Raw genomic sequence first — 19,587 nt, 5'->3', positions numbered from 1 at the left:
AATTTGTACTTGGATTTCTTTCCAGGCAAGTTTCCTACAAAGAAACGTGTTTTTATCATTGCAGGAGAGTAAGTTGACATGCCAAAGTAGAACAAAGCCGTGGTGAATTTTAGACGTGGGGAGGTGTGCTACACATACTCATAGGCTAAGTGACTTACTTACCCCTCAGAAAAATTACAAACCACCACAAGTCATGGGCCTTCTGGGTTGCTCACAGCTGAAACTATAATATGAAATCTGTGAATGCCATGTGTCTGCTGTTGCTGTTTTAAAAAACAAAGTGAAACAATGCCAACTCCCTGAGTTACAGCTGCCTATTAGCTAGAAGACCTCTTCCCTTGCTGGGTAGCCAGCTAAGGTTGGAGAGAATGTGACAAAATCTCCGAATGTAAGTCTAAAAGAAGAGTCCAGAGACACTGAATCCTTGCACAGGAATGGGAAAGAAACAGCCTGAGATGTGCCCACAATGGTCTTCAGTACGGTTTTTGCTCACTATCTGGCTTGACTTCTTTTAGCGCCATGGTAGGGAGCAAGGCAGGACCTCAAAAGGCCTTTCCCCTCCCATTCTAGTCCTGCAATTGCTCCTAGCCCAGGAGCACACGTTAGGATCCACTTCTCTCATCAGAGAATCCTTGGGTTAATTCTACTTTTGGTCTTAAAATCTGACAAAAGTTTTAAGTAAATTAAAGACAGACTTTGCCTGACCTTTGTACAGAATTCCCCCCTCCCCAGTAAATATTTTGCCAGGTTGTGATTATTCCTGTCCCAGACCTGAACTTTAAAGTCATGGTTATCTGCCTTGACAGGGAACACAACAGAGTCCTTGATGGAGCAGGAGAAAAGTAGGGTGCAGAACTCAAATTCTAGTAAAAAGACCAGACTTAATGATCTGAGACTGGAGGGACCCCGGAAGCCATGGCCCCCCGACTCTCTGTTAGCCCAAAACTAAAACCATTCCTGAAGCCAACACTTCAGACAAAGATTAGACTGGACTATAAGACATTAAATGATACCTGTGAAGAGAGCGCTTCTTAGCTCAAGTAGATATACAAGAGACTAAATGGGCAGCTCCTGTCCGGAGGCGAGATGAGAAGGCAGAAAGTGACAGGAGCTGGTTGAATGGACATGGGAAATCCAAGGTGGAAAGGGGGAGTGTGCTGTCACAGTATAGGGAGAGCAACTAGGGTCACATAACAATGTGTGTATACATTTTTCTATGAGAAACTAACTTGAACTGTAAACTTTCACTTAAAGCGCAATAAAAAAAAGAAAATGAAAAATTGTTCATTAAAAACATTCATGGTCATCTACTCTCTAAAAACACACTTTTCAACATTGATTGTAAGGGTCAGAAATAGGTACGTCAGCAGTAATAAAATAAATATCACAGTACTAATATTACAGTAGAGAAAGATAAAAATCAATCCCTGGCATACATTTGCCTAGTCCATTAGAACAGCGCTGGATGTCATATTCCTTCTACACAGGCTGCTACCACTTCTAGAAACCAGTCTTTTAAATTCTCCCGAATGACTAAAATGGAAATAACAATTAAATACTAGCTAATGAGTTATCAAAATGAGTGCCGAGTGACAGACTTGACATTAAATTTCCTGGCATTTTTCAAGTTCAATCAAGAGCATAATGACTTTCAAGCTTAACTATCTGGAGTGAATCAAATTCTTAATGCAGCAGATTCTCTGGGAGGGAGCCAGGTCTCCCTGTGACATGTACAAATCAGCACAGTCTGCACAACAAAGCACTACCTACCTCCTGGCACCTTATTCAAGAGAAAGGGGGAAATCTGATACTTGCTTTTGGCTCTCTTCATCAACGAAAACAGAAAGACAAAAACAGACGAGGCATGGGGGGAGGGAGTGGTAACCCTTAGACAGGCTGTTTCTGGACTTCATTCTACTCATAATATAGCAGCAATGGTACTCACGGCTTACAGTGCCCAAGACAATGAAGTCACTCACACATGGTGACCCTGTGCGATTTTCTGGATGATGACAGAAAATGCGAAGTAATCCTCTTTCATGGTCTGTCTCTGCTTTTCTAGCCTATAACAGCTAGGAGAGCCTGGGTCCTGGGCACAATGCTGTATAAAGGCACATGAGATTCAGTTTGGGAGGTCCTAAAATGCTTTCAATTCACAAAAGACTCAGAAAGAAATACTCAATATGTGGGACAGGCAATGCCATAAAACATAAAGGACGATCTAGATGTTCTGTCAACAGTTCTGCTTATACAACTGCACTGATCTCAGCCAGTTTCAACTACCGAAAAACTGTCTGAACTGAATTAAAGTGAAATACTTCATTGCGCTCTAGTCAATGATCAGTTCCTGAGTGGTCCCTTTCCTCAGGGTTCTTCTACGTACTGATCTTTCATTCTCTGTTTCTAACATTCATTCTTTCATTAGACAAATATGTCCACATCAGTCTGTGTTGGGTGCTGAGGATAGAGTAGTAAACCCTGCTGGAGCTTACAGTCCACCGTCTATTATAAACTCACCTTAAATTTAATTACCACTAACCTGGCAAATCTGGTATCAAATTTTCAGATGCTTTATTTATTTATTTATTTTGCAGGGACAAGGACAATTGGAGAAGTTCATAGCTTTACTTTAGCCTCGATATCCTACTGTGTCATACTTCTTTTTGGCCATTCAAGTTTATTATGAGTAACTGGGGTAAAGTGGGGGTACTGAGGCTCACATCAAAAGAAGCTTCAAAAGTAGTAACCATGATATAAATGGCAAAAATAATATGACTACCAGAGACACTGTGGAGGATGAAGTGGACTTTCACTCTATTGGAGGGGGAGTGGAAAGGGAGAAGTTCAAGGACTAAACAATGATCACTCCTCTGGTGGTCTCTTCCAGTCTCATGACTTTAAGGACCACCAAAAGCACATGGCTCCTAAATTTCTATCTTCATCCCAAACCATTCTTCCAAACTCCAGACTCATCCAGCTAACTGTCTACTCAGCATCTCAAACTTAACATGCCTAAAAGTAAACTCCAGGTCTTTTCCATAATCCTGCTCCAACCATGGTCTTCCTCATCTCAGATGATGGTAATTCATTCTTTCAGTTTCTCAATCCAAAAATCTTGACCTCTCTCTATCTTTCATACCCTTAATCCAATCAGCCAGCAAATCCTATCAGTTGTACTTTCAAAATATACCCAGAATCTGACCATTTCTCACCAGCTCTTCTGCTATCACACTGGTCTGTGTCATCATCATCTTTCACCTAGATTACTGCAATTAGTCTAATTGGTCTCCCTGCTTCTATCACCACCCTTTATAGTCTATTCTTAACACAGCAGACACCACGATCCTTTTTAATACGTAAACCACATCATGCCACTCTTTGGCTCAAAACTCTGCTATGGCTCCCCATTTCACTCAGAATTAAGGCTAAGTTCCTATAATAGCTTCCCAATACTCTTTCGACCAGATGCTCTGTTCTTCTGTCCCTTGCTCACTCTGTTCTAGCCATACTGCCCTCCTTGCTAGTCCTTGAACATTCTAGGCCTGCTTCCACACTAGGGCATTTACACTGTCTGCTGTCACTTCCTATATACTCTTCCCCAGATATCTGTGCAGCTAACTCCTTTACCTCCTTCCAAGATTTTCTCAAATGTCATTTTCTCAATGAGGTCTACCCTAACTACCCTATTTAAATTTGCAAGCCCTTACCCCTGAACCCTGACAATCCTGATCCCCATTACTCTGCTCTTTTAAGTTTTTCCACAGAACTTATCACCTTATCACATCATACAATTTATTTATTATGATAGTTGTTTATTACCTGTGTCCTTAAGAGCAGGGATCTTTGAATGTATCCCAAAATCCCAGAACAGTATGTGGACTATACAAGGCACTCAATAAATATTTGCTGGATGAATGAATGAATGAATGAGTGATTTTATCAGTTCTAGCCTAGGCTAATGAAAAGACACGAGTGTCATTAACCATCCATTATGGGACAAGAGAGGAAGACCAAGCCTGTTTGATTATTTTTCTTGTTTTGGTGGGGGCTGGTAAAGACTGATGAGGGAAGAAGAGGGTGGAGTTCTAAAAGGAGAAAGAAAAGAAAGGGTTCATATTGAGATTGAGTCACTGAGACAATAAGGAAAGAAATCTCTCACGGAAATGAAAATGAAAAGGTGGAGCCAGAGCTTAGGAGAAAGCCTGGCACTAGAGATGAGGAGATATAAGATAGGAATTACCACCGGAGAGGTTAGAGATAAGAAACAGTGATGTGGGCAGATGCAATCATCCAAGGAAGACTACAGCACAAGAGGAGAAGAAGGCTAAGGTAAAAAACTTGAAGAGTATCTACTTTAGAGGGCCAGAGGAGGAGGAGAAGACAGAATATGAAAACACACATCACGGAAGGTCAGTACACTGCTGGCATCAAATGTGGCAGAATGGGTAAGTGGTTTAAGGAATGAAAAAGGCCACTGGTTTTGACTATCAGGAGGTTATCAGTTAAGAGGAATTTCAGAAGAGTGGTAAGGGTAGAAGCCAAACTCTAAGGGACTGAGAGAAAGCCAAAACGAAACCAAATCCGTTGCCGTCAAGTCAATTCCGACTCATAGCGACCCTATACCTAAAGGTCGGCCGTTCGAATCCACCAGGCGCTCCTTGGAAACTCTGTGGGGCAGTTCTACTCTGTCTTATAGGGTTGCTATGATGAAAGACAGCAGGCAGTGAAAATTAGAGGCAGATAATCCTTCTCAGGAATTTGGCAATAAAAAGGAAGAATGGAATAGAGTTTTAGGGGGAGTAAGATAAAAGGCTACCATGGGTCTGTCTGTTAGTCATACTGTAGTGGCTTGCCTGTTGCTATGATGCTGGAAACTATGCCACCAGTATTTCAAATACCAGCAGAGTCACCCACGGTGGACAGATTTCAGCAGAGCATCTAGACTAAGACAGACTAGGAAGAAGGGCCTGCCAAGCTACTTCCAAACATTAGTCAACAAAAACCTTAGGGATCACAACAGAATACTGTCTGACTTGTTTGCTTTGGGCACATCATCAGGAGAGATCAATCACTAGAGAAGGACATCATGTTTGATGAAGTAGAGGCCGACAAGGGCTAGGGAGACCCTCGGTGATACGGACTGGCACTGCAGCTGCAATGATGGACTTGAACATGCTGATGACTGTGAGGATGACACAAGACTGGGCATCATTTTGTTTTGTTGTACACAAGATTGCCATGAACTGGAGTCAACTCAACGGCACCTATCTAAGATAAAAGGTGATTGCTGCTTTTACTTTTTAGGGGGTAGGGAATAGGGAGACCACAGCAATAATATGTCTATGGGCTAAAATGAAAGAAACAAGTGTGGAAGACATTAAAGATACACAATGTTATAAAGCTAAAACATTTTATCATTTGGCAACCACTTTTCCCCAACTTTTAGAAATGAGGCAACTGTAATGCACAGAGACCAAGAGAATGGCCAAGGTCAAGCAGTGAGTTAACAGCAGAAAGCTGAGAGATGTCAGGGTGGGGAGGTAAATAGAATCAAGAGATGGAGGGGTTGTTTAGGGAAGGATGGGATGGAATAAGTAAAGGTATGGAGACAATCTGAGAAAGGGGATTTTAAGGTAGCTTTTAATTTTTTCAGTGAAGTAGGAAATGAAGTTATCTGATGAGTGTGAGAAGATCCTGAGATAAGGAAAAAGGATTTAGAAAAAAAGGGCTTCAAAGGACTTTTGAAGAAAAATAAATCTATCAGTAGCAATTGTTGGCTTCTTAATCCTGTGTTCCCTTTACATGTCCTATAACATAGGTTCTCTTATTATGCTTTTAAACTGACTTTTCCTAAAGACCTTGCATTATTGCTTCTTCCATCTCCTCCACTCCCCCCTTTCTTGAAAATATGTTCTGGCAGGGGTGGATGCCTTACTAGGATGCACATGCTGCTCCTGCTCTAGAGCCTTACTCTGCTCCTAAAATGAGAAAGTACCAAATGGAGTCGCTATCAAACTGCTTATTTGGAAATGTCCATGTTTCATTCTAAAAAAACTTAATGGAAGGGAATTCTTGGTGATGCAATATTCAGGAAACATCATATATGCAGAACAGTACAACATTCTATACATTCTATGAGAAGAGTCCATTTCCTATAGATCCCTTAATAAAATAAACAGGCCACAGTTAATTTATTATAGGAGGTAATGTTTTCTCAAGAGGAAAGGTAGAGTCTAATTTCAGCAGTGTGACGATAGAGAATAACATTCAAAGCCAGCATATTCCAGATACTCATTTTTTCTTCCTTAAGAAACACACATAACACAAAGTCCTGTTATTTTTTCCGTGCTGAACAGCACATACTCTTTTTAACGGTATGACACCTTTAATTTGAAAGACCTTTATGATTACATTCAAATCTGGCTCCAAGCTAGCTTTTTAATTATGGACTTGGAGTGTCACAAATCTGGGTTCAAATTTTGGCTCCACCAGCTGAGTTATCTTAGGCAATTTGCTTAACCCATCTGAGACTCTGTGTATCTAAAGAAGTGGGAATAATAATACTGCCAACCTCCCAGGGTGGCTGTGTGGTTTAATGCTGTGATGTTTATAAAGTACCTGGTAATGAGGAAGTACTCAATAAATGTTTGTTGTTTTTATTGGACTATTAACTACTCCCCAAACCTGACCTGAGCTATAGTCTGTCTCCAACCCTTTAAACTTCTCTTTTCCTCTCTCTACTGGGTGAAATCCTTGAAGACCTAGTCCAAATGTCACCTCCTGTAGGAAACCTTCTGAGATTCCCCGATCTGGAAATAAGCTCTTTCTCCTGTGAACAACCTCTGTGTTTCACAAAGTGTACGTATTAATTATTGACTTCTATTGTGGTTATTTGTAAGTTCTCTGCCGCCTACTTAGCAGGCTCCTGGAGAGCATGAATCGCCTCTGTTCATTTTTGTAGCCTTCAGGCCCTCCCACAGTGTTTTGTACGCTCTAACCCATTGCCGTCAAGTCAATTCTGACTCACAGTGACCCTACGGACAGAGTAGAACTGCCCCATAGGGTTTCCAAGGAGCAGCTGGTGGATTTGAACTGCCACCTTTTGGTTCGCAGCCAACCTCTTAACCACTGCACCACCAGAGCTCCTGTACATTCTAAGATGGGAATAAAATCATTATCAACAGCATAATTCAGAGAGCAAAAAATGAAACCACAAAGAATATTACAAAATACGGGGAACACTGAACTGCTGATTTTAGAGATTAGGGATCCTAGGAGAAGCCCAATCTTGCATAAAAGCAAGAAAAAAAATAATACATTTTACTTTATAAAAACTAAACATTCGTATTTCAAAAATATTATAAGCAGATATAAAAGGTAAACAAATTGGAAAAAAATTCCAGCCTGTATAACAGACTAAGGGCAATGACTTTTAATATATAAAGAGCATCTACATGTAATAAAGAAAAGGCCAGAACCCTGGGAGCCATCCTGGACTTTAACTACTGAATGACTAACCCAGGTTACAAAACATCTCAATCTTAGTTTTCTAAAATATGAGTGTGAGAGACAGTACCATAAATATAAAAGTACAAACAGTTAATCACTTCACGTTTTGGTGTATTTCTGGGAGTAATCTAGTAGGGTGACATTAAAGTCATTTACTTTTCTACTGGTTTTCCTCACTGGGTTTCTGACATAACTAAAAATGACATTTATTGCAATGGAATTTATTTTTGCAGAACTGAAAACAAACCAATGATCACCTAATCACATCCTTAATGGGCATATTTTCTTCCCTGGGAAGCCACTGTACGACACTATACGAGAATATGAACTACCAACTGTGTGATGTCTTAACTAATTGTGCTTAAAAGCCAGAAATGACTATTGTAGGTCCAAACAGGATAACGGGGATGGTAAGCTTAATTTAGAAGCCCTGGTGGCACGGCTGCTAAGTGAAAGGTCGGTGGCTCAAACCCACTAGCCACTCTGCGAGAGAAAGATGTTGCAGTCTGCTTCTATAAAGATTACAGCCTTGGAGACACTATGGGGCAGAAGAGATCAATCACTAGAGTTGGAATTGACTCGACAGCAGTGGGTTTGGTTTGGGGAAGCTTAATTTGGCAAATTACCAATTGTATCTCCAGATTTTAAAGGTCAGGAGTTGAACTGCAGGTAGAAGAAATTTCCCATGATAGTCCACTAGTACTCAGCTTCTGGGAAACAATGCTACTCCCAAAAGAGGCATAAAGAGGGGTGAAGTCACTGGTAAGGCTTTTATGCTCCACATGCAGAAACTGGCCCATGTGAAAATTGGCAGAAGAGTCACATCTAACAAGAGAAAGTCAAGATTTTTCAGGCTTAAATATTGCTAGTGACATTATAAAACAGTATGTTACTTGGCAATGCATGCTAAGAGCCACAAAAACTTTCAAAGCCTTGGCAGAATAATTCCACTTCTAGGAATCCATTGTAAGGAACTACTAATACTACAATTACTAAATTACAGTTCCATCACTTGATGGAATATGATTTAGCCTTTTTAAAAAAGGGATATATAGAAACAACAACAAAAAAAATGTGCCTTTAATAGAAAGCAAAAAAAAAAAAAAAAACCCTCACAAACCATATTAGAACTACATTATGGAAACAAACAAAAATGTACATTAAAAAGATACTGGTTTGCATATAACAAAATGCTAGTTTAGTTTTCATGGAGACATTAGTTATTGCAAGAGGGCTATGTATCCAGATGCACCTTCTCAAGGAACAAATACCAAAAATACAATTACTATAATATAAGAACTTAAATTTTCTGATATTAAAAAACAGGAACACATGCCCTAAGGATTAGAGGAAGACTTATTAACAGCTTGTGATATGGAGATGACACGACATTGCTTGCTGAAATCAAAGAGGACTTGAAGCACTTAGTGATGAAGATCAAAGACTACAGTTTCAGTATGGATTACATCTCAACCTAAAGAAAACAAAGATCCTCACAACTGGACCAATAAACAACATCATGATAAACAGAGAAAACACTGATGTTCTCAAGGATTTCATTTTACTTGGATCCACAATCAACAACGCATGGAAGCAGTAGTCAAGAAATCAAACGATGTATTGCACTGGGTAAATCTGCTGCAAAAGACCTCTTTCAAGTGTTAAAAAGCAAAGATGTCACTCTAAGGACTAAGATGCACCTGACCCAAGCCATGGTACTTTCAATCGCCTCATAGGAATGCAAAAGCTGGACAATGAATAAGGAAGACCAAAGAAGAACTGACCCCTTTGAATTATGGTGTTGGCAAAGATTATTGAATATACCCATGGACTGCCAGAAGAATGAACAAATCTGTCTTGGAAGAAGTACAGCCAGAATGCTCATTAGAAGGAAGGATGGCAAGCCTTTGTCTCATGTACTTTGGACATGTTATCTGGAGGGATCAGTCCCTGGAGAAGGACATCATGCTTGGTAGGGTAGAGGGTCAGCAAAAAAGAGGAAAACCCTCAAAGAGATGGACTGACAGTGGCTGCACCAAGGGGCTCAACATAGCAACAACTGTGAGGATGGCACAAGACCAGGCAGTGTTTCGTTCTGTTGTACATAGGTTGCTGTAAGTCAGAACCGACTCAACAGCACCTAACAACAACATGTCCTAAGATTGAGAGCTAGATGAGGATGCCCACTCTCATCACTCCTATTCCACACTGTACTCAAGGTCCTGGCCACTGCAACAAGGCAAGAAAAAGAAATAAAAAGCATAAAACTTACAAAGGAATAAGTAAAAGTAATCTGTTTGCTGATGACACAATTCTTTATATAGAAACACCAAAGAAATCTACCAACACCTACTAGAACTAGTAAGTAAATTTAGCAGGATGCAAAGCTAACAAAGAAAAATCAGTTGTATTTTTACATATTAGCAACACACCATTAATAACAAATTTTAAAAATTCCATTTACAATATTGCTAAAAAGCAAAATACATTTAATAAATGACACGCAAGAGATGTATATGAAAACTGAAAAAACACTGTCTAGAGAAATGAAAGAAGACCTAAATATATGGAGAGATATAACAAGTTCATGATCAAAAGACTAAGTAAATATTGTTAAGATATCGATTGTTCCTAACTTCACCAAAAGATTCAAAACAATCCCAATCATAATCCTAACAGACTTAAAAAAAAAAAGACAAGCTGACCCTAAAATTTATAGGAAAATGCAAATGACCTAGAATATTTAAAGCTGTCTTAACAAACAAATTTATTTTCTCACAATTTAAGAGGCTGTTGTTGCTGCTGGTTGCTGTCAAGTCAATTCCGACTCATGGCAACCCCATGTGTGCAGAGCAGAACTGCTCCATTGACTTTTCAAGGCTGTGACCTTTTGGAAGTAGATTGCCAGACTTGTCTGCCAAGGCACCGCTGAGTGTGTTTGAACTGCCAATCTTTCGGCTAGTAGTTGAGCGCTTAACTGTTTGCGTTACCCGCGGATTCCTTAACGTTATCTTAAGAAAGCACAAAGTTGGAGGACTTAAAACATCTGACTTCAAAACTTAGTATAAAGCTACAGTAATCAAGAAAGTATGGTACCGACAAAACAAAACTAACCTGTTGCTGTGGAGTCAATTCTGACTCATAGCAACCCTACAGGACAGAGTAGAACTGCCCCACAGAGTTTCCAACGAGCGCCTGATGGCTTTAAACCGCCGACCTCTCGGTTAGCAGCCATAGCTCTTAACCACTATGCCACCAGGGTTTCCAGTACTGACATAAGGACTGACAAATACCTCAATGGAAGAGAGTAAAGAGCCCAGAAATACCCACATCCATAGAGTCACTTGATTTTCAACAAAGGCACCAAAGCCATGGGTAAAGGAAAGTTTTTTTTCAACACAAGGTGCTGGAATAACTGAATATCCATAAGGGGAAAAGAAAATAAACCTTGACCCCTACTTCACACCGTACATAAAAATTAATTTGAGACCTATCACAGATCAAAATGTACAAGCTAAAACATAAAGCTTTTAGAAGAAAATATTTATGAATACATTAATGACTTCAGGTAGGAAAAGGTTGCTTAGGACATGGAAAACAATAAGTATAAAACAATAAATTAGACATCTTCAAAATGAAAAACTTCTGCTCATCAAAAGATACCATTTATAAAATGAAGAAGCAAGCCACAAACTGAATATATTCGTGAAACATATATTTGACCAATATGGAGCCCCAGTGGCGCAGTGGTTAAGAGTTTGGTTGCTAACCAAAAAGTCAGCAGTTCGAATCCACCAGTTGCTCCTTGGAAACCCTATGGGCAGTTCTACTCTGTCCTATAGGGCCGCTATGAGTTGGTATCGACTTGACGGCAACAGGTTTGGTTTTTTGGGTTTATCCAGAATATATTTTAAAACTCCCATAACTCAATAGTAAAAAGCAAACAATTCAATTAGAAGATGGCCAAGAGATGTGAACAGACATTTTACAAAAGAAGATATACAAATGGTAATAAGTACATGATTAAAAAAAACCGTCATTGTTGAGTTGATTCCGACACATAGTGACCCTACAGGACAGAGCAGAACTGCCCCATAGGGCTTCCAAGGAGTGGCTGGTGGATTGAAACTGCCAGCCTTTTGGTTAGCAGCCAAACGCTTAACCACTGCACCACCAAGACCCCAATAAGTACATGATAAGGTGCTCAGTATCATTAGTTATCAGTGACACGCAAATTAAAACCACTAAGATATGACCACACACTCCTAGAAAGGTTGCAATTAAAAAAGATTAACTTCAAATGATGTCAAGGTGTGGCATAATCAGAACTTTCACGCATCACTGACTGAAGTGTAAAATGGTACGATGGAATAAGGTCTAGTCGCTTCTAAGAAAATTAAACATTCAGCTACCATATGACCCAGAAAGTCTACTCCTAGATATTTTTCCAAGACAAATGAAAATAAATGCTAACAATAAAATAAACAGCATAAGAATGTTCCTAGAAATTTTATTCATAATAGCCAAAAACTGGAAATAGCCAAGGTTCCATCAATAGGAGAATAAACCCATATTATGTTCATACAATGCAATGTTACTCAGCCATCAAAAAAAAAAAAAAAAAATACCAATACACATTACAACCCACTGAAAGAAAGAAGCCTAAAAGAAACACAAAAGAATATGACTGTATGATATTATTTATATGAAGTTCTAGCAGAGGCAAAGGAATCAAGGGTAGAAAAAAATCAGAACAGTGGTTACCTATGGGAGGTTGGAGCAAGGATTGATTGGGAATGGGTATAAGGAAACTTTTTGTGGTTTTGATGGTATGCTTCATGGCTTAATGGGGATTTGGGCTACAAAGATCTAAGTATTTCTCAAAACATAGCTAATGTACATTTAAGACTTAATCGTATGTGAATTTAACCTCAAAAGAAAAAAAATCTATAAACAATTACTGAACTCTAGTTAATGACACGCATGCTGAAGTATTTAGTGGGAACTGCACTGATGGGTGGTGCAAACTGTTAACGTGCTCAGTTGCTAACCAAAAGATTGAAGGTTGGAGTCCATCCAGAGGTCTTGGAAGAAAGGCCTGGTGATCTACTTCCAAAAAATCAGCCATTGAAAACCCTATGGAGTATGGTTCTACTCTAACACAAATGAAGTTACCTCGAGTCAGAGTTGACTCAATGGCAACTGGCTAGCTAGTATTCATTTCTGCAATTTTCTTTGAAAAGCATCCAAAAGACAAGATGAACTGATGAGTGAATAGATAGTAGATGCATGTTAAAACAGGTATAGTAAGATGTTAATGATAACATCTAAGGGTGGATATATAGGAATTCACTGTAAAATTTTTCAACTTTTGTGTATGTTTAAGATTTTTCATAATAAAATGTTGGGGGAAAAACAGGAATGAGTGTTTTGATGTTGGCAGAATAATTTTTTTACTTCTTTTCTCTATTTTCCAAGTTCCCTATAATGTGCTACATATTAAAAAACAAAAACAAAACAAAACAAAAAAGCATACCCACTGCTGTCGAGTTGATTCTGACTCATAGCGACCCTATAGGACAGAGTAGAACTGCCCCACAGGGTTTCCAAGGCTGAAATCTTTACGGAAGCAGACTGCCACATCTTTCTCCCTCAGAGTGGCTGGTGGGTTCAAACCACTGACCTTTCAGTTGCAGCCCAGCATTTTAACAACTGCACCACCAGGGCTCCTTGTGCTACATATAGTTTTTATAATTTTAAACATTTTTAAAAGAAAGTCAATGACATTTACTAAAATAATCAAATGTAAGTATTTCCAAAACAAGTTGGATTCAATGAAAATTACAAATCATTCACTATTTTTAAACCCACTGTCAACTCAACAAAAGCTTTAAAAACTTCAGTTACATAGCAAGTCACTGGTTTTGAACTGATTAAAAGAAATCTGAACTAATCAAATGTGCTATTAAAAAGCTTTTTTTTTTTAAAGGCTTTTAAACTCTCCCTTGTACCCCCAAACCTCCCTCATATCATTCTGTTGATGGAATAATGTATGCACATTATAAATACATCATTTCTTAAACTGCAGTAACCCACCAGGACAGCAGGTTACTTAGGAAATCTGAGAGTTGGCTGTTTACTTTCAAAAGGTCTTTATCTTGTGATATACACAAGCTTTAAGCCAGGTGCCAGTCAATTGTGTCTTGTTAATTTCCAAAAGAAACAGAGGCGAGTGCCATGCAATTTCCATTACACACACTTCACCATTAATACCAGGGTTTATTAGCTTGACACTGCGCCAGGAATAATGGTTTCATTCCTCACTGAAATAAAATAATGTGCCACATAACTCAGCAATGCGGAGCTTCTGAAAAATGCTGTCATGTTAAACGCGGTCATATTTTTTAGTCCCCATTATGCCAAAACAAAGGCCATTTGCTGTGCTGTACTCACTCTGGGCACAGAGAAGTCTCACAAGGGCCCCAGACTTACCTCATTGCTATGTCATATGATTCCGGGTGAATACAAGTTTGGTCCAAAGGATTTGGCTTCAGCACAACATTCACTGGAGTTTTACTCTTTTTCTTGCCTTGCTTCTCATTTGTGACCTCAACACCTGTTGAAGATTCTGCATGCTGACTACTGTAACTGTTAAAAAAACAAAGGGGGGAGGGGTGAGCAGAAAAGAGTTTTAAATTAACAACATGCTTATTTCTCTGCTACACAAATATACACAAACAGCAACCAGCTTCTGACCATTCACTTTGTAGGATTTACCACTTATTTATTTGAACCACTGTTTATAGGATTTTCTGTTACTTAAAGCCAAAACATTCTTAACTGACTCAGCCTGTGTAATTGGCATTCTTGGAGAGAACACAGAAAATAGAGGGGAATAAATTAAGTAATAACGATATAATTTTCCAGAGCTGAAGAAAAACACAAGTTCTCAAATTAAAAGAACCCACCGAGTGTAGAGTGGGACCACTGGGAAAAGGCTCATACTTGACATATTATGAGGAAACTTTAGAATCTAAGTGATACTTTAAAAAGCCCAAAAGGCTTTCAAGTGAGAAAAATAAAACAGATTACTTAGAAAGGAACTATAATCAGACTGGCATCAGATTTCTCGTTGGCCAACATCAGATGCCAGAACACAGTGGGACTCTATCTTTAAAGTTCTGAGAGAAAATGATTTTTGAATCTAGAATCATATGCCCAGCCGAACTAACATTCAAGAAGGAGGGCAAATTAAAATCATTTTCAAACATGTAAAGACTTAAGTGCAATCTACACAACCTCTCAGAAAAGAATATTTATGCTCCAGCAAAAATGAATTCAAGAAAAATGATAATGTGGGCTACAAGAACTACTAATGCGTACAGAAGCCATAAAAACTTATAAAGTTAAATTGCTCATGTATAATGTAAAAAAATATAAAAATAACAGTCTGAAACTAAATTCCCAGGTAATCTCATCATGGGGGGGTAGAGCTGAAAAAGGAAAGTTGTAAAGGGTACTAAGGTTCTAGTCTTCTTTGGGAGGAGGACAGAAACACCCATTGACTGCAGAGGTCAGTCCAAAAACAAGTTTAAGGGTTACCACCAGAAGAACAGAAGATGTACTACTCTGAAACCACTAAAACCAAAAACCAAACCCACTGCCATAGAGTCGATTCCAGTTCACAGTGACCCTACAGGGCAGAGCAGAACAGACCCATAGGATTTCCAAGGCTGTAACCTTTACAGAAGCAGACTACCACATCTTTCTCCCACGGAGTGGCTGTTGGGTTCAAACCACAGACCTTTCAGTTAGCAGCCAACTGCTTTAACCACCCACCAGGACTAAGGAGAGATAAAGATGAAATGGGAAGACAAGGAGAAAACTGATAAACTGATAAATCTAACAAACAGCATGAAAGGGAAAGAAGAATTAGAAAGCAAGATGAAGAGAAAAATAAATAATAAGACAGAAGATTAAGTCTAAACATATCAATAAATACAACATATGTGAATGTATTAAAATCAGATTAAGCAAAACTGAAAAATCGAGCTCTCTGTTTAAAAGAGCCATATCAAAACAAAATGCTACAGAAAGTTTGAAAATAAAAAAAATACCAAGCAAATTCTGAAAAGGCAAATACAGCAACACTGCAAGCAAACAAAATAGGTATCCTCATACCTCATATCATATACAGAAATTAACTCAAAATGGATCAATGACCTAAACATAAGAACCAAATCCATAAAGCTCTTAAAAGGAATGATAGGGGTAAGGCCTCAAGACCTTGTTTTTGACAATAGGTTTTTCAACATGACACCAAATGCATGAACAACAAAAGAAAAACTAAATAAACTGGACTTCATCAAAATTAAAAACTTTGGGCATCAAAGGACTTTATTAAGTGAAGAGATAACCTATAAAAATAGAGAAAATATTTGAGAACCATATATCTGATAAGGGTTTCATATCCAGAATACATAAAGAACTCATATAACTCAAAACAACCAAAAAGCCCAATTAAAAAATGGAGAAAAAACCTGACTAGACATTTCTCCATAGATATGCAGATGGCCAATAAGCACATGAAAAGATGCTCAATGTCGTTAGTTATTAGGGAAACGCAAATGAAACCACAATGAGATACTACTTCACAACCACTGAAACCAAAAAACCATTCCATTGCCCTCGAGTGGATTCTGACACACAGCGACCCCGAGAGAGAGGAGAACTGCCCACAGCATTCTCTAGCTGTAACCTTTACGGGAGCGATCACTAGGTCTTTCTCCTGAGGAGTCGCTGGGTGGGTTCGAACTGCTGACCTTATAGGTTAGCAGCCTAGGGCTTGACCACTGCGCAACCAGGTCTCCTTCACAACCAGTAGGATGGCTATTATTAAGAAAGAAAAAGAAAATGGAAAATAACAAGTGTTGGTGAGGATGTGCAGAAATTGGAAGCCTCAGCATTACTGTTAGGAACGTAAAATGGTGCAGCTCCTGGGAAAAACATTTTGGTGGTGGTTCCTCACAAAGTTAAACATATATGACCCAGCAATTATACTCCTAGGCATATACCCAAACGATGTGAAAGCAGAGACTCCAAAAGATACCTGCACACTGATACTAACGGTAGCATTATTTACAACAGGCAAAAGGTAGAAATAATCCAAGGGTCCATCAGCAGACGAGTAAATAAACCAAATGTGGTATATACGTATAATGGGACATTATTTAGTTATAAACAGAACCTTCTGATGCATACTATGATATGGATGAACCTTCAAAACATTATGCTAAGTGAAATAAATTAGACACAAAAGGACAAATACTGTATGATCTCACAGAAAATGTCTAGAATAGGCAAATGCATAGAGACAAAAGGGGATGGGGGGAGGGAGGAATGGGGAGTCATGGCCTAAGGGGTATGGAGTTTCGTTTGGAGTGATGAAAACATTTCAGAAATAGACAGTGGTAATGGATGTACAATATGGTGAATGTAATTAATGTCTCTGAATTGTACACTTAACAATGGTAAAAATAGCAAACTTTTTGTCACATATATTTTACTACACCACACGCACATAGATCTCAAAGCAAAAAACCGTTACATGGGATAACAACCTTCCATTCTGAATAAGGTATGATCTACCAAGAAGATTTAACAGTCATGAATCTTCATGTACCTAATTATCAGTTCAAAAATATAAAGTTTTAAAACAACCCAAATGTCCTTCAATAAGGCACTAAACCCACTGCCATCGAGTTGACTGCAACTCATAGCAATTCTATAGGACAGAGTAGAATAGCCCCATAGGTTTTCCAAGGCTATAGTCTTTACAGAACTAGACTACCCCATCTTTCTTCTGTGGAGTAGCTGGTGAGTTTGAACCACCAACCTTTTGGGTAGCAGCTGAGCACTTTACGACTGTGCCACAAGGGTTCCTTAATACGGCACCTCTTAGATAAAATTATGGTGCACACATAGAATTAAATAGTATGCAGACATTATAAAGGATGATATAAATCTGTATGTAAGAGACTCAAGACATATGTTTGAAACAAAGCAAATTCCAAATAGTCATACAGCACGATCCCTTCTCTATATATTTTTAGAAGAATAAATTTATATTATTCTGTATTATATATAAGGAACTATTTTGAAGTGAAAGATGGAGGCATCCTTTATTCTTTTTTTTTCATTTTAAAAATAGCTCTAATGAAGTATAATACAAACTGTTTATGTTTAAAGTATAGAATTGATCAGTTCTGATACACATGTACACCCATGAAATCATCACTTTTTACCTGGAACTTATTTGGGTATGAGGAGTGAGGTGGAACTACAGCTTCACCCACACATATCAAATTCCTGCCAGTTATCATAATGTCATTTACTGGATAATTAATCAATTTTTTCCCCCGTGTTTTGGCATGTCTCCTTTATTATAGACTAAATTCCATCTATGTTTTGGTTGATTCCAGACTCTACACTATTCTATCTACTTCTGTATCAAAACCAAACTGTTAATTACTATAACTTCATAATGTTTTCTAATAGCCAGTGGGGCTGATTTTCCTTTACTCTTTTTTCAGAATAAAGATTATTTCTCCATATGAACTTTATCATAATTTTGTCAAAAGAAAAATACATATATATGAATGAAACAGGTAGACCAAAAGTAGCAGATATATAAAAGCTATTCTTTTGTGATCACAAAATGCTAAGAACTCTACTCCACCCAATTTCTGTTTTTGTGCTACCAGGATTAGAAAGCAAGAAGCTAGCTCTTAATCTACACAACTGAAAACTAATACTTTGGTCATTTTGGGGTGGACAGAGAGAAAGGAAGTCTATCTGTGATCAGGGGAACAGCTATGTCGGTATCAAGTGGTCAGTGTAAAGTCATCTTTGTCACAATATTTCATACCAGTCCTTCCCACTTGCTATGCTCCAATCATACTTGCTTTACTTCAGTTCCTGCGTTAGGACCTTGCATGTTTACTGTCTGCTCTGCCTGGAATGCTTTCTCTGTGATGTCTCTGTGGTTTGTTCCTTCATTTCACTGAAAACTCTGTTTAAATAACTCTTCAGTGAGTACCTCATCTAAAGCAGTTGTCCTGCTCACCAAGACACTATCACACCTCCCTGTTAAGATTTTAAAAGCGCTTATTAGCATCTGAAACCATTTACTTGACTAGTTTATTAAATAGATTAAAATATAACTCCAAGAGAACGGAATTTGCCGACTTGTTCACTGCTGTATTCCTGTGCCAAGAACAGTGCCGAGCAAAGAAAAGACACTCAACACATAACGAATGAATGAACAAATGGACGGACACCTAGGATTTACACTAGCGAGTAGGATGGGTAAAAACAAGAACAGGGGAGGCTGATAATAGAACACAAGTATACACTTTAATAATTACCTGCAAAATGTTCGAATATAATCCTGGTTGATTCTGATGAAGCCAGCACATTGTTGGAAGGATTTTGGACCCAGACCTTTCACTTTCTTTAGCTGTTCTCGGTTGATGAAGGGCCCATTTTTCTCTCGCCATTCAATAATATTTTTGGCTCGGTTGGCATTGAGTCCTGCAATATGCCTAAAAAATAAACCAAATGAATGATGTGGCAGATATGAAGTTTAAACACTACTGAAAAAAGATCTCATTTGAAAAGGCAAAGGTATTTTCCTTTGGATAATAAAAACAATTGCAATTACATATTGTAATATATCTCTAAGTTAAATTAATCAAAACGGGAGTTAATCAAAAAGGATAAAGAGGAAAGAGTTGTCTAAGAGGAGACAAGGAGAACAGAATGCAAAATAATGACAAAATCAGCTGCCATAAAGATGCTGGTAAACAGGTTAACCCTGATGCAACAAAAAGAACTGTTCCCCAGAGTGTTTCTACACCATTCACATTCCTTATATCTCTGAATCAACTAACAATGCTGCCTATTCCTGTTCAGCTTACAAAACGAGTTAGCAGAAGCAGACACCACAGCTACAATTGTTTTGCACTATCCTTTTCTATTTTTGGTAAACCCGTTCTAATTAATATAAAGAGCTGAACT

The 19,587-nt window shown here is 38.4% G+C and overlaps 1 protein-coding gene across 2 annotated transcripts in view; it reads right to left on the bottom strand.

Moving 5' to 3' along the window:
* The window catches only part of SRBD1 (S1 RNA binding domain 1), a 246,975-nt gene that overhangs the window by 15,504 nt on the left and 211,884 nt on the right, over positions 1–19,587 (bottom strand). For both annotated transcript variants that reach the window (XM_023735454.1, XM_023735462.1), the window contains 2 exons: positions 18,936–19,112; positions 14,002–14,157 (listed from right to left, as the gene is read on the bottom strand). In XM_023735454.1, the coding sequence (XP_023591222.1) occupies positions 14,002–14,157; positions 18,936–19,112 (333 nt within the window). The remainder of the gene's footprint in view (positions 1–14,001; positions 14,158–18,935; positions 19,113–19,587) is intronic.

Source organism: Trichechus manatus, unplaced genomic scaffold (assembly GCF_000243295.1).
Source record: "Trichechus manatus latirostris isolate Lorelei unplaced genomic scaffold, TriManLat1.0 scaffold00005, whole genome shotgun sequence".
In the NCBI taxonomy this organism is placed as follows: domain Eukaryota; kingdom Metazoa; phylum Chordata; class Mammalia; order Sirenia; family Trichechidae; genus Trichechus; species Trichechus manatus.
The sequence above is the reverse complement of the archived record's forward strand: the minus strand, read 5'-3'. Positions and strand labels throughout refer to the sequence as shown.